Raw genomic sequence first — 22,230 nt, forward strand, 5'->3', positions numbered from 1 at the left:
GTAGACATTTTTTAAATTCTTCCTTGGACATTTCAGTTCTGTAATTTTTAAACTTCTTTGAACTGGTCTAAAAAATAATTCAACAAATTTTAATACTTAAAGATGAAGAACGTAAACAAACCAGCAAAATGACAGTCGCATTTTGTGAAAAATGCTATAATAATAATTCTTGAAAAATATTTTAAAAAGATACGTTCTTACCATTAAATGCTTTTCCATATTTTTTTTTGGGGGGGGGGTTGTTTTCAAGTAGAGTTTTTATTTCATCCTCGGTTGGTTCAGCAACATGCTCCGCCATTTTGTTTTTCTCTACTCACGGTATATGAGCTGATAGCCTAGTAGTAGAGTAGCCAATCAGAGCGCATGATTGCTCATATCCAGTGAATGTGGATAGAATAATTTTTGTGATACGATGATGCAGGTGGACTCTAAATTGACCGTAGGTGTGAATGTGAGTGTGAATGGTTGTCTGTGTCTATGTGTCAGCCCTGTGATGACCTGGCGACTTGTCCAGGGTGTACCCCGCCTTTCGCCCGTAGTCAGCTGGGATAGGCTCCAGCTTGCCTGCGACCCTGTAGAAGGATAAAGCGGCTAGAGATAATGAGATGAGATGAGATGATGCAGGTGTGTTGCACTGCCTTGTGACGTACCGTAGCATGAGCAAAAAGATATGGTGGCCTGGCTTCATGTGTCTCGCAGGAAGCATGTGTTGGCTTTCTGATGTTACTGGCATTATTATTATTATTATTTTTTTTAAGTGGGCTAGGAGAACAGCACCTACGTTTCTTATTTCTGATATTTTAAATACGTGTTGACAGTAAGCTGCAGCCAGGCCACCACCCAGGCCTTCAGCAGGGGCTTAGACAAATACACAGAGCACAAGTAAGCGGAGTTGTGTTTAGTCATGCAGATTTTGCCAGGTTTCTGTAAATAACCGTGACATAATCAGCAAGAGAGTTTCGCATATAATTGTCATTGAGGAGGTTTACTTTCTCAGACGGGTTATTTTACCAACACAAATCCGTGTAATTCAGTTTCATCATGACTCAGTAATGTCGTGATGTGTTTACTGGCAGCTTTATTATAGCACGGTGACACACACACAATACAATACACACAAACACCCATGTCCATGTACCCTCTCAGGGCAGTTAAGTGAGTCTTTGGGGTGATGATGCTGTTAGCCTTTTCTGAGATGACTGTTTTATGAGTCATAAAACTGAGGCAGCCTTTTGTGAGCTTAAGAGTGACACAGCATTCTTCACACAAACACTCAAACACTCCCCCTCTCTGTTCTGTTACTCACCGTTCACTCCTCCTCCCACAGCCCAGACACATCCACACACAAACACATGCGCGCGCACGTGTGAAGATTTCATGTTCTCTTCCGTTTTAAATCAAATGTTTGCTTTCCTTTTTGCCATCTTTTTTTTTTTTTTCTTTCCCCTCTCCCCATGGATTCATATCTCACAATGCGCTCTTTATTGCTGAGTGGCTGATAGCCATCCGGAGTCTGTTCTGTATCTTGCATAAGATTTGGTCTTTGCACAAGACAAAGAATTGTTTTGTGTTTTAAAAGAAAGCTTCCATATGGTGTGTGTTTATTGAGCCCTGTTTCCTGGATGGCAGGGGGGTGCTTTTAGGAAATCGGGAAAGACAGGAACTTGGTGTAAGCAGACAGAAATATGGATTCGGTTAGATCGTAGATGGTCATTACACCTCAGATTATATAAGTAAATGAAATACAAAGCTGTGACTGTAACTGTAGTGTGTATGTGTGTTGCAGAAGCCTCAGGGCATGCTGTGTGTGCTGGATGAGGAGAGTCAGTCTCTGAGACCATCTGAACTCAACCTGTATAAGAGACTCCAGGCCCAGCTGGACTCCACTGCTACCGATGCCATTTTACTTACTACCAAGGATGGAAACGGTAACCCTCCACCAAAAGATCAGGGCCCTTCTTTTACCGTTGCACACTACGCCGGAAAGGTGAGCAACACCGAGACCTGGAGGATGAATTAAAACCTCTTTTGTCTGTCGCGCTACATTTTCTGGCCGTCTCTTGCTTTGCAGATGAACTATGACCTCACAGGATCGTTGGAGAGGAATAAGGAGGCTCTGCCCCAAAACATCCTGTTTGTCCTCAAATGTAAGAGCTGCACTGCGTGAGCCGCAAGCCCACAGACATGTACTGATGTAAAGGCTTCTTTTTTGCTACTAGAAGTGTCCCGCCTGTTTATTATTCTCTCGCAGTCCTGCAGGCACTTTGCATCCCAGACAGGCTCTGTTTAATTACTGACACTACAGTATTAATGGATTTTCCCTCTTTGTTTCTTCTCATTTAATGCCATTCGGTTCAGTGGCGTGTTTGCACGTAGTTGCTGCTGCTTTGCTTTACAGCATGCATGTGCAATCATGGGGTGGTAGCAACAACAGTTGAACAAAGAGTAATATAAAATACAAACACAATACAAACATTACTGACATTTTTGTTACCTTTTAGCGTATAAATATTGGATGAGTACTGATAAGGAGTGCATGCATTGATACATTTAGAGAATAGTTTGAGGATGACTCAAGATGCAGCAATAGTGTCCTGTCTCCTGAGATATTTTTCACTTTCTTTAGCAACCGAAGAAAATCGGTGTTTTTGATTTATTAAGTCAGATTTGCCTAACAGTTTTATTATTTTTTTTTCCTAAGACATAAAGTGCATACAGTCATGTGAAAAAGAAAGTACACCCTCTTTCAAGTCTAGGTTTTAAGTGTCAGGACTATGGAATCAATTTTGTGCCAAAATGTTCATACAATACTTTTGAAATATCAAACAAAAACAATAAATCAAAATACAAAAAAAGAAAAAAAGTCAATTTTTTTAGACTGGCAAACAAATTATTCGTGTAATCGTGCAAAATATCAGTCTATTACTCTTCAGAAACCTTTTATTTTTGTTCCGCGTCTTTCTCAGTTTTGTTTGACGTAATTTATTTTGGTTGCGATTCCAGCTTTCTCGTTTGCGCTCCCTGACTTTTTGCTTGCAGTTTTGGCACAAACTTCCCGTGTGGGTGGGCTGTCCAGGAATGCATTCCCATTGGCTAACTTGTGTTTGACTGACAGCTACGCTCAGCCATTCCCTACTCGGATTCTGGCGGACTGTTTGACGAGTGACCGATCCATTGACGGTAAACAAGGATCGAGTGGACTTCAGTGGCGACTATGATATTGAATTTACACTTTGTTGAATTAATTTAATATCATAGTCGCCACTGAAGTCCACTCGATCCTTGTTTACCGTCAATGGATCGGTCACTCGTCAAACAGTCCGCCAGAATCCGAGTAGGGAATGGCTGAGCGTAGCTGTCAGTCAAACACAAGTTAGCCAATGGGAATGCATTCCTGGACAGCCCACCCACACGTGAAGTTTGTGCCAAAACTGCAAGCAAAAAGTCAGGCAGCGCAAACGAGAAAGCTGGAATCGCAACCAAAATAAATTACGTCAAATAAAACTGAGAAAGACGCGGAACAAAAATAAAAGGTTTCTGAAGAGTAATAGACTGATATTTTGCACGATTACATGAATAATTTGTTTGCCAGTCTAAAAAAATTGACTTTTTTTTCTTTTTTTGTATTTTGATTTGTCGTTTTTGTTTGATATTTCAAAAGTATTGTATAAACATTTTGGCACAAAATTGATTCCATACAGGACATAATAAAAAAAAAAAATCATCTGGTCCTTACCAGGTCTTAAAATTAGGCAAATACAACCTCAGATGATCACATGACATATTCACCCTGTCATTCTTTATTTAACACAAAGTAAGCCAAAAATGCAGTAGCAGTGTGTGGAAAATTAAGTACACCCTTACTGCTTCCATAGAAATTATGAAGGCAATTAGCAGCCAGGTGTTGCTGATCAAATGAATTTGATTAATTGATCATCAGCCAGTGTGGCCACCTCTTAAAAAGCAGAAGTTTTGGCAGTTTGCTGGTGTGGAGCACTCAGGTGTATGTTAACACAATGCCAAGGAGGAAAGACATCAGCAATTATCTTAGAGAAGCAATTGTTGCTGCACATCAGTCTGGGAAGGGTTATAAGGCCATTTCCAAACAATTTGAAATCCATCATTTTACTGTGAGACAGATTATTCAGAAGTGGAAAACATTCAATGCGTGAAAATTCTGGGATGCTCTTTTTTGCTTTCCGATTGAGAGTACGTCGTGCGCATTCTGGCTGCTGCTTCTCACCGGAGCTTTTTATTTTATTGTATTTTCTCTCCTTTTTTTTGTGTTTGTGTAGTTTGATGCTTGTTTTTGTTTGAGTGTTTTGTCCGCCGGTGGTGGTGTAACTCCGGACCCAGTTTTGGGCGTCGGTTCCCTCCAGGCCTTGGCTCACCGTGGGTGATGCCTGTGCTCCTAGCTATGGACTGCAGGGAGCTCGTTGCTCATTTTAACATCGTGGTTGTCCAGCGCTCTGTGCAGCAGTGCTTTAGTGCTTGGCATGATGTTCCGAGCGATGTTGCTCGGTGGCGTCGTGGCGGCTGTGCAGGCGGTTTGGGACATACCAGCACTTTGCGTGGCGGTGCGTCTTTGCTCGCTTTGTGGATCCATGGCGTGGTGTTCCGAGTGATGTTGCCTGGTGGCGTCGCAGCGGCTGTGCTGGCGGTGTGGGACTTGTTTTCGTGCGCCTTTTGGTGGGACTGTGGCTGCTACACCATTGGAATGGCATCCTGACCTCTATTTGGTGGACTTCTTTTTTTTCTTCCCTATAATTGTAAAGCGACCTTGGCTTTTGAGAAAGGCATTATATAAATTGAACTTATTATTCAAGACAGTTGCCAGTCTTCCCAGGAGTGAACGTCCCAGCAAATTTACTCCAAGGTCAGACCATGCAATATTCAGAGAAATTGCAAAAAGCCCAAGAACTACATCTAGGATTCTACAGGCCACAGTTAGCATGTTAAATGTTAAATTTCATGACAGTACAATTAGAAAAAGACTGCGCAAGTATGGCTTGTTTGGAAGGGTTGCCAGAAGAAAGCCTTTTCTATCTAAAAAGAACATGGCAGCACGGCTTAGGTTTGCAAAGATGCGTTTGAACAAGCCACAAGCCTTCTGGAACAATGTCCTTTGGACAGATAAGACCAAAGTGGAAATGTTTGGCCATAATGCACAGCGCTATGTTTGGCGAAAAGCAAACACAGCATATCAGCACAAACACCTCATACCAACCATCAAGCACAGTGGTGGAGGGGTGATGATTTGGGCTTGTTTTGCAGCCACAGGGCCTGGGCACCTTGCAGTCATTGAGTCATCCATGAACTCCTCTGTATACCAAAGTATTCTAGAGGCAAATGTGAGGCCATCTGTCTAACAGCTAAAGCTTGGCCGCAATTGGGTCATGCAGCAGGACAATGATCCCAAGCACACCAGCAAATCTACAGCAGAATGGCTAAAAAAGAAAAGAATCAAGGTGTTGGAATGGCCAAGTCAAAGTCCAGACCTCAACCCAATTGAAATCCTGTGGCGGGACCTTAAGAGAGCTGTGCATAAACAAATACCCTCAAACATGAATGAACTGAAGCAATGTTGTAAAGAAGAGTGGGCCAAAATTCCTCCACAACGATGTGAGAGACTGATAAAATCATACAGAAAACAATTGCTTTAAGTTATTGCTGCAAAAGGTGGTTCTACAAGCTATTGAATCATGGGGTGTACTTACTTTTTCACACATGGATTCTGCATTTTCACTTAGTTTTTGTTAAATAAATAATGACCTGGTGGAATCTGTTATGTGTTGCTTTACACCTGAGGTTAGGTTTGTATAATTTTAGGACCTGGTAAGGATCAGATGATTTATTATTTTTTTTTTTTTTGTTATGACTTGATTGGTAAAACCATGCAACTGGAAGAGGGTGTACTTTCTTTTTCACATGACTGTGTGTGTACGCTATATAAACTTTACATTAAAAATCCAGACTTTTCCAGAATGTAAGTTAAGCAGGGTTCTAACTGGACCAAAATATCAGCGTAGTGGCACCAGTCATAATGGCTGGGGGTTCGCTCAGAGACGCATTCTAGTGCATTTGCCTCGCTGAAAGTCTTTTTTTTTTTTTTTTTTTGGTAATATTAATGAGATTTGTTTTTGCCAAAAATTGCTGTAATTGTTTCTGATTGAAGACTCATTATACAACCCCGATTCCAAAAAAGTTGGGACAAAGTACAAATTGTCAATAAAAACGGAATGCAATAATTTACAAATCTCAAAAACTGATATCGTATTCACAATAGAACATAGACAACATATCAAATGTCGAAAGTGAGACATTTTGAAATTTCATGCCAAATATTGGCTCATTTGAAATTTCATGACAGCAACACATCTCAAAAGAGTTGGGACAGGGGCAATAAGAGACTGGAAAAGTTAAAGGTACAAAAAAGGAACAGCTGGAGGACCAAATTGCAACTCATTAGGTCAATTGGCAATAGGTCATTAACATGACTGGGTATAAAAAGAGCATCTTGGAGTGGCAGCGGCTCTCAGAAGTAAAGATGGGAAGAGGATCACCAATCCCCCTAATTCTGCGCCGACAAATAGTGGAGCAATATCAGAAAGCAGTTTGACAGTGTAAAATTGCAAAGAGTTTGAACATGTCATCATCTACAGTGCATAATATCATCAAAAGATTCAGAGAATCTGGAAGAATCTCTGTGCGTAAGGGTCAAGGCCGGAAAACCATACTGGGTGCCCGTGATCTTCGGGCCCTTAGACGGCACTGCATCACATACAGGCATGCTTCTGTATTGGAAATCACAAAATGGGCTCAGGAATATTTCCAGAGAACATTATCTGTGAACACAATTCACCGTGCCATCCGCCGTTGCCAGCTAAAACTCTATAGTTCAAATAAGAAGACGTATCTAAACATGATCCAGAAGCGCAGACATCTTCTGTGGGCCAAGGCTCATTTAAAATGGACTGTGGCAAAGTGGAAAACTGTTCTGTGGTCAGATGAATCAAAATTTGAAGTTCTTTATGGAAATCAGGGACGCCGTGTCATTCGGACTAAAGAGGAGAAGGATGACCCAAGTTGTTATCAGCGCTCAGTTCAGAAGCCTGCATCTCTGATGGTATGGGGTTGCATTAGTGCGTGTGGCATGGGCAGCTTACACATCTGGAAAGACACCATCAATGCTGAAAGGTATATCCAGGTTCTAGAGCAACATATGCTCCCATCCAGACGACGTCTCTTTCAGGGAAGACCTTGCATTTTCCAACATGACAATGCCAAACCACATATTGCATCAATTACAGCATCATGGCTGCGTAGAAGAAGGGTCCGGGTACTGAACTGGCCAGCCTGCAGTCCAGATCTTTCACCCATAGAAAACATTTGGCGCATCATAAAACGGAAGATACGACAAAAAAGACCTAAGACAGTTGAGCAACTAGAATCCTACATTAGACAAGAATGGGTTAACATTCCTATCCCTAAACTTGAGCAACTTGTCTCCTCAGTCCCCAGACGTTTACAGACTGTTGTAAAGAGAAAAGGGGATGTCTCACAGTGGTAAACATGGCCTTGTCCCAACTTTTTTGAGATGTGGTGTTGTCATGAAATTTAAAATCACCTATTTTTTCTCTTTAAATGATACATTTTCTCAGTTTAAGCATTTGATATGTCATCTATGTTCTATTCTGAATAAAATATGGAATTTTGAAACTTCCACATCATTGCATTCCATTTTTATTTACAATTTATACTTTGTCCCAACTTTTTTGGAATCGGGGTTGTAATTAATATTCAACTATATTAGTAACATATTTATGGAATAGGCGGCACGGTGGTGTAGTGGTTAGCGCTGTCGCCTCACAGCAAGAAGGCCCGGGTTCGGGGGCGTCGTGGCTCAGATGGTTAAGGCGCCATACCATGAATGCGGGCGACCCGGGTTCGATTCCGGCCCGAGGTCATTTCCCGATCCCTTCCCGTCTCTCTCTCCCGCTCATTTCCTGTCTCTACACTGTCCTATCCAATAAAGGTGCAAAAAGCCCAAAAAAATATCTTTAAAAAAAAAAAAAAGAAGGCCCGGGTTCGAGCCCCGTGGCCAGCGAGGGCCTTTCTGTGCGGAGTTTGCATGTTCTCCCCGTGTCCGCGTGGGTTTCCTCCGGGTGCTCCGGTTTCCCCCACAGTCCAAAGACATGCAGGTTAGGCTAACTGGTGACTCTAAATTGACCGTAGGTGTGAATGTGAGTGTGAATGGTTGTCTGTGTCTATGTGTCAGCCCTGTGATGACCTGGCGACTTGTCCAGGGTGTACCCCGCCTTTCGCCCGTAGTCAGCTGGGATAGGCTCCAGCTTGCCTGCGACCCTGTAGAACAGGATAAAGCGGCTACAGATAATGAGATGAGATTTATGGAATAAGAATAAAACAACCAGTTGATGTTCACCAAGTGTCAGCTTTATTTTCAACTTCAGCCATTCAATTACAATACATGACTATCCCGATCAAACTCGAGGACCAGCACGTATTATGTGCATGGCGTGTAAATGCCTCTTAACACAGATGGCACTTTACCGTGAACACAGCATAAAGAAGGAGGTAAACCGGACTAGCATGATCAGTGACAATCTCCACACGGAACTGCTCAGGCAGCTATGCACGGGACTGTACGGGAGTAGAGTATGTTCCAATGTAGAACATTTGCATGGCGGTGTGCCGCCGCTGCTGCGTGGGGATACCAAGAGAAAATTAAACAAAAGCCCACATTTTCAAGATTGACCAGTCTTTTTATTAGTGTAGCAGCAACTTTTACAGGTGTATTGTTAATATTGTGGGTGTAGTGGTAAGGAAACATTGCGTATCAGCCCGATACGCTGAAAAGGCCAAGTTAGAACCCTGTTAAGATATCAGACCCCCCTGTGTCATTTTCATCACACACTTTGATTGGTCTCGAGCCAATTCGTAACAATGTGTATAACATGTCGGATGTGTGTCTGCTCAGTAATGATTGGAGTCAATTATCACTGGCGCCTGGCAGAATTAGGCTCCAAAGACATGTAACCCTCATGTTTATTTTCTTTTGCTTTTTTACAACCCTCTCTCTTTCACTCGTCTCTCGGAGCAGCCAGTGAGAACGTGCTTATCCATCAAATGTTCCAGTGTAAGCTGACTCAGACAGGCTCCCTGGTGCCTCCAAATCAGCGACTGCAGCTGCGCAGGTCCAAAGGCGCATTGCTCCTGCACGTGCCGAGCTCAGCCAGCGCACCCAGAGATGCACAGAAATATCTGGGGCTCAAAAAGGTACTTTTTTTCAGTAGATTTATTAAATGTGTGTCATTTTATTTTTTACCAGAGTTCATCACTATAGAACCTAACAGATCTAACAGAATTCCTTCATATATGTGGAAATTAGAAATCTGTAACTTCAGTCAAAGTTGGCAAACAATTCTTTGTGTGCAACCACGTGACAAAGTAGTGTGACGTATGCATCCACCATCATGCTGGATGATACACAAATCCAAAATGCCGTCTTGTGCAAACAATAACTGTGATGCATCGCCGACTTTCTCGAAATATTATGATTCTCTGGAGTCCTCTGCCATATCAAGATTCGGAGGAAAAGTTGAAATTTGTGGCTTTGACCCGTATATGTTAAAGCCGTCCGATTATACAGAGGATTTAACCTCATTACCACTGACTGAGTACCCTGATATTGTGGACTCTCATTTGACAAAAAAAAGTGCATAAGTAAACCAAAGTTACTGGAACGGCATCGCTAATATCTCACTTGGCAAAGCTGACCCACACTGTTCTCCTTGTGTATCCAAACTCGCAAAGGTTTGCGCTGCTTCTATCTGGCTTTCTTGACAAATCTTTCATTTATCCTGTCGCTTCTTGATACTGCGAGATGAGTTTTCGTCTTGATCTTATCGTGTCCTAATTTGAGTGTTGGTGCCCAATCTGGATTTGTTTATCGCGTAGGTTTGCCGGTGCTCCTGCAAGGTGAGAAGCAGAGAGTTCGCGAAAAGCTCAGTTTCATCAGTGGAAAACAGCTTTAATTAGCAATGAACTCTTACCAGGTATAAATGGTCACCACACACGCGGGTGTAATTAGCTTTTTCCTCAGTTAAGTCAGTGTGTTTTTGAACCACAGCGTATGCACAGTGTTCTCTGGACAGTTCTTCGTCTGTTTTGTCGCCGTTTTTAATTATTTTGGGAATTCTGAAGCTCCGTTTCTCTTTGTCACGAGTAGCATTATTACCGTAATTAAATACTGCACACAAAGGAGGCATTGTCTTTCTTCAAAGGCAACGAAATCGAGCAGCTTACACGTGAAGCGCCGCTATCTTGGTGGTTGTTGTTAATCATCCAATATGGCGGACTTCCGGTTTGGAAAATAAGCGTGACGTCACGTGCACACGGAGAATACATAGGAGTCCACCCTGAAGGATTATATTATTTGAAAGCTTTGCTCTTTTGTGGCTTTGTGAATGCACAAAATGCACAGACAAACACACACAAGCAATTCACAAACAAGCTGATCAGCAGGCTTGGTGCTGATGAGTGATTGGTGGCTTTCTAGCACCGTGGTGAGTCCCAGTATTTTTAGCTTATTGAGCGTGCAATGGGAAATGGCCTAAATTAGACCTTGTTACCCCAGATCCAATCCTATAGGTTTTATTGATCTCTTTCTGTACTGCAGTAGCCAGCCCATTCATAACGCTTACTTCTCACCTACTGAGACTGATCTCTAGCTGTCCTAGTCCTTTTCTGTAATTCTTTCTTATTCTCTATCCCCTAATTCATTCCAACGTCGAAACAAATGTACTTCTATTGTCCCCTTTCTAATGAGTCGTGTCCTCTCTTTATTTCTGTCATGTTTCCCTGTATATTTACAGGTTATATATGGGCACTGGGCCATGAGTGAGTAGGCTTAGTATGAGCTGCACAGTTGAGCTGTCTAGCTGGCTCAGGCTTATGTAAGCCATTCAGAGCACAAGCCGGTAGCTCACCTTTTAACCCTCCACTGCATGAAAAACAAACCCACTGTCTCGCACTTACATAAGCACTAGTTAAGCTCACATAGCACCATGGGAACGCTAATGTGAAGTACCATTATGGTGTTTTTCTCCACAGGGATAATAAACAGCAGAAATGAGTGGTCTGGGTTAGTTCAGCTAATGGCATTTAAGTGAGATACCGGTATGGTGAAGAAGCTAGAATGTTAAGGCTATGGGCTACGAGGGTTTCTACGTTTTCTAAGATGCTGTGTCGAGAGAGCTTCAGTGTCTGTGTTGGCCATTTTATTTGCTAAATTTAATGCAGAGTTGCCACTTTGTAGGTGTAATATTACTGTCAGTTGCTTTACAAAATTTGCCACTAATTTTGAGAAGCATTCGTGGAAGGAGTCTCCAGTGTCAGCATAGCTAGAGTAAAAATTACTATTACTGTCTCCTTAAAGGGGACATGCCATACACTTTTCAATTAGGTTATATTATTCCCTGAAATGCTTTTTGATTCTTTTTTTTTTTAATGCCGTTTTGGCATGGTATGAAAAACTCGACCCAATAAGACGGGCTGATTTTGCAGCTATGAAATATCTTTAAATATTTAATGTCTTTAAACGAGAACTCTGTCATCCACAACGATCAAATTGTTTTGCTATGGTCTTCACGTTGCTGTTTTTATGATGACATCCTGAAGCTTGTGTACATATAAAACAAATATCATGGCAACTGTATTATAGTACCACTCAAAAGTTTGGACACCCCTACTCATTCATAGATTTTTCTGTATTTTGACTACTTTCTACAGTGTAGAACAATACTGAAGACATCAAAACTATGAAATAACATCTGGAACATATATGGAATTATGTAGTAAACAAAAAAAGTGTTTAAAAAAGTCTCATATTTTAGATTCTTCAAAGTAGCCAGTGTTTACCTTGATGACACTTTACACACTATTGGTATTATCTTAACCAGCTTCATGAGGTAGTCACCTGGAATGTTTTTCAGTTAACATGTTTGCCTCGTCAAAAGTTAATTAGTGCAATTTCTTGCCTTCTTAATGTGTTTGAGATCAAATAGCAAATAATATAAATCCAGTAAATAGCCCTATTCCACAACTGTAGTAATCCATATTATGTCAAGATCCATAATATGCCATCATTACTTTAAGGTGTGAAATGTCTATCATTTGAGTATCATAAAAATGAGAGAAGTTTCTACATAAGAAGCATGTACTTTTGTAACAGGTCTGTTCTCTCTACATATATTCTTTCTATGGCCATTACGGACTGGGAAGGTAGTAGTCTGCTTTGTAAAGCCCACTACGTCCCCAAGTCACAGTGACATACAATACCAGTCAAAAGTTTGGACACACCTTCTAATCCAATGTTCTTTCTTTATTTTTATTAATTAAATGTCATTCCATGTCTTAAAGTAATGATGGATGTCGTTTCTCTTTACTTAGTTGAACAGTTCTTGACATAATATGGATTACTGCAGTTGTGGAATAAGGCTATTTACTGTATTTTTATTATTCACTATTTACTGTTTGATCTCAAATGCATCAAGAAGGCACGAAATTACACTAATTAACTTTTGATGAGGCACACCTGTTAATTAAAAAGCATTCCAGGTGACTACCTCATGAAGCTGGTTAAGATAATGCCAATAGAGGCCTTTCACATGATGTCATCGTAACTGTGGACTTGATTATGTAGCCATATTGCTGGGCAAGCTTGTGTTTGATCTTGGCCGGCACGAGATTGACTGACTGATTGATTGATTGTAAGTCCAATTCAGTAAACATCTACAGATAAAGTTGTAGAAGTTACATCTAAAAGAACAATGCCAGAGACCTGTAGTGCTTTTGGATGGAATAACAGACGTGGAGATAAGCCTGGTTTAACTTTTCACCGCTTCCCTGTGAACCCAGAATGATGAAAAAATGGCGAGCTGCAGTTAAACAGGAAGACCGGATGATAAAACATCCCCGTGTGTGTGGAGAACATTTTATATCAGGCTCTGTGTAATGTTAAAATGTATATCTGGATCTGGGCTTTGGACGCAATTAATTAATTAATTAATTAATTTTTTTATTAGACTTAATGCTTGGCTTGACGAGCAGCATGTTTGTTATGTACTGATAAATGTAGATTTGGCTAAACGCCGTAATGCTAGATCTAATCTTTGGCTTGTTTATTATTATTACAAGTCACTGTTTGACCTTACTTTTGTCATAATACAGTATTTTTCTTTATCAGGAATTTCCCAGAACATTCCAGCATGCATGAAACCTGCCTCAAAATATTGGTAGGCATCTGTACTTTTGTACGCCTTTAGCATCTCTCCAGTGTATCCAATGTTATGGGAAATTCCTGATAAAGAAAATAATTCCTGATTAACTTGTGACAAAGGTAAGCTCAAATATGGACTTCTAATAGTAATAAACAAACCAGAGCCTTGATCTAGCATATTTTATGGTGTTTAGCCGAGTCTACATTATCAGTACAGTAACAAACATGCTGCTAGTCGAGCCAAGCATTAGATCTAATAAAATATATTGCTTCCAAATCCCACATCCAGATATATACATTTTAACGTTACACAGAGCTTTCACACTAACCGGATGCAAAATGTTTTCCACACATACAGGGATGTTTTTATCATTCAGTCTTCCTGTTTAACTGCAGCTCGCCATTTTGGGAAGTGGTGAAAAGTTAAACCATGCTTATCTCCACGTCTGTTATTACATCCAAAAGCACTACAGGTCTCTGGCATTGTTCTTTTAGATGTAACTTCTACAAGTTTATCTGTAGATGTTTACCGAATTGGGCTTCCAATCACTCGTGCACACTTGTGCCGGTTGCTGGCAAACACAAAGCTTGGCCAGACAAACAAATCTGCAGTTATAATGACGTAACATGAAAGTCCTCCACAGTGTGCAAGGCGTCATCAAGCTAAACAGAGGCGACTTTGAAGAATCTAAAATATGAAACATATTTTGTTTTTTAACACTTTTTGTTTACCACATAATTCCATACATGTTCCATGTGTTACTTCATAGTTTTGATGTCTTCAGTATTGTTCTACACTGTAGAAAAGAGTCAAACTACAAGAAAAAGCTATGAATGAGTAGGTGTGTCCAAACTTTCGACTGGTACTGCATCTTGTTTCAGAAATGACGAGAAAAAAAAATACACTTTTCCACAGCATGTCCCCTTTAAGTTTTCCAACGCTGGAAAGTCGCTGGGAGGGGTCTTTGCGGTTTCACGGTAAAATGACAAGATGCATTTGTAAAATTTCAAGAGATGGAAAAACAGAGAGGCTGGTGTGAAAATGACTTTTTATAGCTGTTATAATGCAAGTGGATTTTCTACAACATTAAATGTGCCCTTTAATGTGTTGTTCTCTAATCAGTAAATCTTTGGCTGTGGTATAAGAGGAATAAAGCACTTTGGGATGTGCTGTTATTGGAAAATAGTGGGGTGATAATTTCCCTTTGTTTGTCGGTCCACATCACACCTCTCTCTCTCTCTCTCTCTCTCTCTCTCTCTCTATATATATATATATATATATATATATATATATATATATATCGCTCTCTCATTCTCTGTGTCTGTCTGAGAGAGAGAGACCCAAGTACTTTATGGAAACCATCTTATCCAGTCCAGCTTTATTAATCTCAGGCTCCATTTTTGTCCCCCTGCCTTTTTTTCTTTTCTTTTTTTGAGACATGTTCAAAGAGCACATATGGGTATGATGGCCACTCTTGTATGTGTCGTGACATTGTATTGTCTCATTCTGCTCCCCACAGCTCATGAAGAAGAAAGGAGCCACATCGTTTTTGCAGCGGCTCGAGCGCTGTGGCCCAGTCACTGTGGCAGCGCAACTGAGGGTGAGTTTTCTAACATGACTAATTCTCTAAGCAGCTGTATAGCTCAACTGATCTGTGTACATAGTGTCATTAAACAGTGCTTTTGGAGCCAAGCCAAAAATTCCTAAATCCAGCCACAAAGAGCAATACAACTCACATGATTCAGTTTATGAATTAGAAAACGGGCTGCTGCCTATCCAAATATAACTCCAGTGTGAACATCATTATGTAATTTACTCGCAACCAGAGAGGCCAGCTTTCTGACATTCAGCTTGTGTTCGTTTCTAGTATTGGCCTTGTGGGCTTCACAGTGCAGTTTGTGGGTGGTGAGAGTTTTTGGACTGTGCGTGTGTCTGTGTGTGGGTGTATGTGTAGGAGGGAGAATGAGTCTGTGGATTTGGATGCTAGCGTGATCTGTTTAAAGCTATAGAAGTAGTAGCCGGCTGTAGCAGTAGCAGCGTTTCTTTTCTTTTTCTTTTTTTTTTCCCTTTTCTTTTCTTGTGTGTGGGTGAGCGAACAAGTTTGTGGTTTTAGATGCGAGTGTGAGCCATATGAATGAGCAGTAAACAACAGAAACGGTGTGTCTATGTGTGGCGTCATGCATACACACCATTACAGAGTGGGCCCTCACTGCAGTCTGATGTCAACACACACACACAGTCTGCCCTTTTCCCATGCAAAGAGCCCTTTGTATTTTTCGAGCATGTTGAGGAGAACACACCCACTTAATAAGACTACATTACATTATTGGTACACACACACACACACACACACACCCCAAATAACCTCATTTCTATTACTGCAACACATATGCAAGAGAACCATTTGCTGTTCATATCACTGATGACGCGGAAGTGAGTGTGTGCCAGGCATACAGAGTTCCGCTCCTTCTTTTATGGCTTGCTACCAAAAAAAAACAAAAAACGCTGTAACTCATTAGCACATGACATTTTGTTTGTTATTTGAGTGCTGGAAAGTACAAGGACGAATCATATAAAACAAATTGAATCTTAAAACGGTGATAGATGATGTCAGAACAATTGCTGTTTCATTTATGACTGTTGCTTTGCATGACTAAGATCTGTGTAACTGTTGTTGTTATGGTTGTTTGTTTGTCTGGATAAATGGCAGTGTATTTGTGTGCTAAGCCTGCTACATCACTGTTTCCCTTCCTGTATCACTCCTTTGTTGCATGGCTTCCACTGAAATGTCAAATGTATGACAATCAGCCGTGTTCGGTCAACGCCAAAGCCCATTACATCATCATGCAACATGCAATGAGTGATATCAGATGCTTAGGAAGGATGCACTGTGATTACTACTGCGGCATCATGTCATATTTCAAACACAGACTCACAGCTCTCATTCGGTCTATCTGTGTTTCTTTCTTCCCCTGTGTGCAGAACTCTCTATCAGAGATCATCAGTAAGCTCCAGCTGTGCACTCCTCACTTTGTGCATTGCGTGAGGCCCAACAGCTCAGGTCAGGCTGACACCTTCGACAGCTGCCTGGTGTCCACTCAACTGCAGTATGTAGGAGTTCTGGAGATGGTGCGCATGATCCGCTATGGATACCCAGTGCGCATGCCCTTCACCGGCTTCCTCACCAGGTACACCACTCAAATTGCCTGCTTTGACCCTAAGATGAGTCCTCTAATTAGGGACTCGGAGTTACGGTACCAGTCAAAAGTTTGGACACACCTTCTAATTCGATGGTTTTCGAAGACACACTTATGGTAGGAGGTGGCTCTGGACACTTGCAGTTTTGCTCTGACAGCTGAGGACTACAATTGCTATGATAACTTTAGGACTGCAGTTGTCATGAACGGTTTTGCACTCAAGCCTCCATCATTGAACAGTTTATAACGTCAGTGAAAGATTTCATGCTAAGACTATCATGAATTTCCTGGTTACACGAATGTACTTTGCGACTATATAGGACACAGTTATAGTAGCGAGTTATTTATAATCACGTTACTGTATCTGTTATCACCCAGATGAGGATGGGTTCCCTTTTGAGTTTGGTTCCTCTCAAGGTTTCTTCCTTTTGTTGTCTGAGGGAGTTTTTCCTTGCCACTGTCAGCTCAGGCTTGCTCATTCGGGATAATTAAATTTAGTAAGGACAAAATTAGTTCAGATGTTTATAGTCTTTATTTTATTTTTTCCTGTAAAGCTGCTTTGCAACAGTGTCTGTTGTTAAAAGCTCGAAACAAATAAATTGATTTGACTGTCATTTCGGTGGTATTTTTATTAAAAGTCACGTCATTCCATGTCCCAACAGCTAGCCGCTGTGTTCGGGGATCAGGTCGTCGAGGCCTCTGCCTTCGACTGCCGCCCAATCCACACTGCACCGGCCCCCTACGGCTACCTCTGTGGGTGGTGAACCCACAGGAGGTCGGGCCCACGTCACCGCTTCGGGCTGAGCCCCGGCCGGGCCCCGTGGGCAAAGGCCTGGCCACCAAGCACTCGCATACGAGCCCCAACCCCGGGCCTGGCTCCAGGGTGGGGCCCCGGCTGCGCCATACCGGGCGACGTCACGGTCCTTGATCGATTATTATCCATACGGGCCATGGTTCTCAACCGGAAAAGGGTGGCTTGCTCTCTCCAGGTTGGTGGAGAAGTCCTGCCTCAAGTGGAGGAGTTAAGTATCTCGGGATCTTGTTCACGAGTGAGAGAAGGATAGAGCGTGAGATCGACAGGCGGATCGGTGCAGCCTCCGCAGTGATGCGGTCGCTTTACCGGTCCGTCATGGTGAAGAAGGAGCTGAGCCAAAAGGCGAAGCTCTCGATTTACCGGTCGATCTACGTTCTGACTCTCACCTATGGTCATGAGCTTTGGGTAATGACCGAAAGAACAAGATCGCGGATACAAGCGGCCGAAATGAGTTTCCTTTGCAGGGTGGCTGGGCGCTCCCTTAGGGTGAGAAGCACAGTCACTCGGGAGGAGCTCGGAGTAGAGCCGCTGCTCCTCCACATCGAGAGGAATCAGCTGAGGTGGCTCGGGCATCGCTTTCGGATGCCTCCTGGACGCCTCCCTGGGTAGGTGTTCCAGGCATGTCCCCCTGGGAGGAGGCCCCGGGGAAGACCCAGGACACGCTGGAGGGACTATGTCTCTCAGCTGGCCTGGGAATGCCTCGGTGTTCTTCCCGAGGAGCTGATCGAGGTGTCTGGGGAAAGGGAAGTTTGGGCTTCCATGCTCAGACTGCTGCCTCCACGACCCGGCCCTGGATAAGCGGATGAGACGAGTCACGTCATGCCTTAAAGTAATGATGGATGTTGTTTCTCTTTACTTAGTTGAGTGGTTCTTGGCATGATATGGATTGCTACAGTTGTGGAATAGGGCTATTTACTGGATTGTTATTATTTACTGTTTACTGTTTTGGTCTCAAACGCAGTAAGAAGGTAAGAAATGTCACTAATTAACTTTTGACGAGGCACCTGTTAATTGAAAAGTATTCCAGGTGACAACCTCATGAAGCTGGTTAAGATAATGTCAATAGTGTGTAAAGCGTCATCAAGGTAAACGCTGGCTACTTTGAAGAATCTAAAATGTGAAATTTATTTTGTTTTTTTAACACTTTTTGTTTACCACATAATTCCATGTATGTTATTTCATCATTTTGATGTCTTCAGTATTGTTCTACAGTGTAGAAAATGGTCAAAATACAGAGAAACCTATGAATCAGTAGGGGTGTACAAACTTTTGACTGGTACTGTGAACGACTATGTATCTTGCACTGATATCATCATGCAGCTTGCAGCTGTGTGGAGTCCGGTATAACTTTACTTATTCTATCCACATTCACTGGATATGAGCAGTCGTGTCCTCTGATTGGCTACTCTGCTACTAGGATATCAGCTCATATACCGTGAGTAGAGAAAAACAAAATGGCGGAGCATGTTGCTGAACCAACCAAGGATGAAATAAAATCTCTACTCAAAACCAAAACCCCCAAAAATACAAAAAAAAAAAATCAACAAAATATAGAATGAAAGTATTTGATGGTAAGAACATATCCTTTTTTTATTTTTATGCCTCCGCCACCGTAAGGTGCAGGAGGCATTATGTCTTCGGGTTGTCCGTCTGTCCGTGCGTGCGTCCGTCCGTGCGTCCGTCCCGAAACCTTGTGAATGCGATATCTCAAAGGCTAATGAAAGGAATTTCACCAAACTTTCACCATTTGTGCGCTTTGGGACAAACATGAACTGATTAGATTTTGAGATCAAAAGGTCTAAGGTCAAGGTCACTGTGAGGTCAAATGTTTGTCTGAAAACCTTGTGAACACAATATCTCCAAGGCAAATGAAAGGAATTTCACCAAACTTTCACCATTTGTGGATTTGGGGACAAAGATAAACTGATTAGATTTTGAGATCAAAAGGTCTAAGGGCAAGGTCACTGTGAGGTCAAATGTCTGTCCGAAAACCTTGTGAACACAATACAGGTAGTCGTCGACTTACGACTGCGTTTGGTTACGACTGACCGGTCGTAAACCGATCTGGTCGTAAGTCGGCCTATGTTAAATGAACGTAAATATATTATGATGTGTAATGACATTGTAATTATCTTAAAGTCTTATTTTATCAACATTTTCTTATTTCATTACCTTGGTTCATTATTTGGTTTAAGTCAAACACTGCATACTACACTGTGTACAGTACAATTCGTTTAATATGTGCAAAACAAAAAATACGGAACACAGGTGTGAAAAATAGAAAACATTTTAGTTTGAAACATACCAAAATACAAATGTAAAACATAGCAAAATACAAAATTTAGTGACCGCTGGCATTACTGGTGCTTGGCTGTGGGTCGTCTACGTCATCATCAGCTGTTGCAGCGCTCGGGCTGGCGGGAGCATTTGCTCATTTCATAAACCAGGAGCTGGGGCGGAAACTGTATGACGGAGTGCGCGAGGGAGCGCGAGAGAGACTGCGCATGTGCCTGGAGCTGGGGCGGAAACTGTTGTACGCGGCGAGAGGCGCTGCCGGGAGCTGGGGCGGAAACTGTCGTACGCTCAGCTAGCTCAGCTGGGAAACACTTGCCAGTCATAACCAGACGGTCGTAAAGTCGATCGGTTGTAAGCCGCATAGGTCGTAAGTCAACGACTACCTGTATCTCCAAGGCAAATGAAAGGAATTTCACCAAACTTTCACCATTTGTGGATTTGGGGACAAAGATAAACTGATTAGATTTTGAGATCAAAAGGTCTAAGGTCAAGGTCACTGTGAGGTCAAATGTCTGTCCGAAAACCTTGTGAACACAATATCTCCAAGGCTGATACAAGTAATTTCACCAGGTCACGATTACTGTGAGGTTAAATGTCCATCCCCAAATCACAACTTAATAAGGCGTGTAGTCTACCGGGCGGAGGCATCCCCATCGACGCCGTTGACGTCGAGTTCTATCTAGTTTCCTTTAGAATTTGCTGGTATAATTCAGAATTCATTGTTCCATCAAGGATGGCAAGCCGTCCTGGCCCAGATGCAGCAAAACAGGCCCAAACCATGATACTACCACTACCATGTTTCACAGATGGGATAAGGTTATTATGCTGGAATGCAGTGTTTTCCTTTCTCCAAACATAATGCTTCTCATTGAAACCAAAAAGTTCTATTTTGGTCTCATCCATCCACAACACATTTTTCCAATAGCCTTCTGGCTTGTCCACGTGATCTTTATCAAACTGCAGATGAGCAGCAATGTTCTTTTTGGAGAGCAGTGGCTTTCTCCTTGCAACCCTGCCATGCACACCGTTGTTGTTCAGTGTTCTCCTGATGGTGGACTCATGAACATTAACATTAGCCAATGTGAGAGAGGCCTTCAGTTGCTTAGAAGTTACCCTGGGGTCCTTTGTGACCTCGCCAACTATTACACACTTTGCTCTTGGAGTGATCTTTGTTGGTCGACCACTCCTGGGGAGGGTAACAATGGTCTTGAATTTCGTCCATTTGTACACACTCTGTCTGACTGTGGATTGGTGGAGTCCAAACTTTTTAGAGATGGTTTTATAACCTTTTCCAGCCTGATGAGCATCAATAACGCTTTTTCTGAGGTCCTCAGAAATCTCCTTTGTTCGTGCCATGATACACTTCCACAAACGTGTTGTGAAGATCAGACTTTGATAGATCCCTGTTCTTTAAATAAAACAGGGTGCCCACTCACACCTGATTGTCATCCCATTGATTGAAAACACCTGACTCTGATTTCACCTTCAAATTAACTGCTAATCCTAGAGGTTCACATACTTTTGCCACTCACTGATATGTAATATTGGATCATTTTCCTCAATAAATAAATGACCAAGTGTAATATTTTTGTCTCATTTGTTTAACTGGGTTCTCTTTATCTACTTTTAGGACTTGTGTGAAAATCTGATGATGTTTTAGGTCTTATTTATGCAGAAATATAGAAAATTCTAAAGGGTTCACAAACTTTCAAGCACCACTGTATTCCACTCAATCTTGTCGTACATGGTGTCTCGTCGGCTGTCAGCTCTTGTACGACTCAATTTTGTGGAATAACTGTTAAATATTGCCTCTTCTATTATAATATTTGGTTACAAAACATTTCAGTGATGGAAATCACCAAACTCCTGACTACAGTAAATGTGGCCTCTAAATGAATGACTGCGGCAAAAGAAATTTGAATTTATTAAAATGCAATGGACACCGAACAATAAAATGCAGTTACAGTTTAAAAAAAAAAGTGTAGTTTCAGTTTTCTAAGGTTCTGTTTGGGTTAAGAAAGAAAGAATGGCAGATAGAACTTTAACACAAAGATCATGAATTTGATCTTCACTGAATACTTGTGAAATGACTCAGTCTTGCATAGAATGACTTTTAAACAACTTTGCTACGACCTAATATTTAACAGTATGTATTATTCTAAAGTCCTTCTCGCGCCATGCAATCGGGCGGCACCGATTTCCGTTTCCATAGCCCTCGGCCTCTCGCGTATACAGCTAGGGTTACAGTGGGGGGCTAGTCCTCTGGCAACCGCGAGAGTTTGACTTCCCCACTCGCATCTGTATTGCAGTGTGCCTTGCTAGGCGGCAGTAGGTACCATTTTTATGATGGTCTTTGGCATGACTCGACCGTGAGTAGAACTCGCGATCTCCCGATCGAGAGGTGGACACGCTAACCACTAGGCCAACTCGCAGTAAGTATGTATTATTCATACAGGATATTAGAAAATAGAAATACCATGGTTAATAAATTCAAACACTACTCATTTTTAGCATTTTCTTGGATATTGTTGGGTACATTTTAGAGAGAGGAAAAAAACAATAAAAACATTTGAATAATGGGGAGGCCATGGCCTAATGGTTAGTGAAGCAGCGACCAGTAGGA

General features: G+C 41.9%; 1 protein-coding gene across 1 annotated transcript in view; it reads left to right on the forward strand.

Annotated features, from left to right (window-relative positions):
• The window catches only part of myo16 (myosin XVI), a 250,670-nt gene that overhangs the window by 187,422 nt on the left and 41,018 nt on the right, over nucleotides 1-22,230 (forward strand). The window contains exons 23-27 of the mRNA XM_060929678.1: nucleotides 1,787-1,987; nucleotides 2,072-2,147; nucleotides 9,122-9,297; nucleotides 14,821-14,901; nucleotides 16,284-16,489. Coding sequence (XP_060785661.1) covers nucleotides 1,787-1,987; nucleotides 2,072-2,147; nucleotides 9,122-9,297; nucleotides 14,821-14,901; nucleotides 16,284-16,489 — 740 coding nt within the window. The remainder of the gene's footprint in view (nucleotides 1-1,786; nucleotides 1,988-2,071; nucleotides 2,148-9,121; nucleotides 9,298-14,820; nucleotides 14,902-16,283; nucleotides 16,490-22,230) is intronic.

This window comes from Neoarius graeffei, chromosome 9 (genome assembly GCF_027579695.1).
Source record: "Neoarius graeffei isolate fNeoGra1 chromosome 9, fNeoGra1.pri, whole genome shotgun sequence".
Taxonomy (NCBI): Eukaryota; Metazoa; Chordata; class Actinopteri; order Siluriformes; family Ariidae; genus Neoarius; species Neoarius graeffei.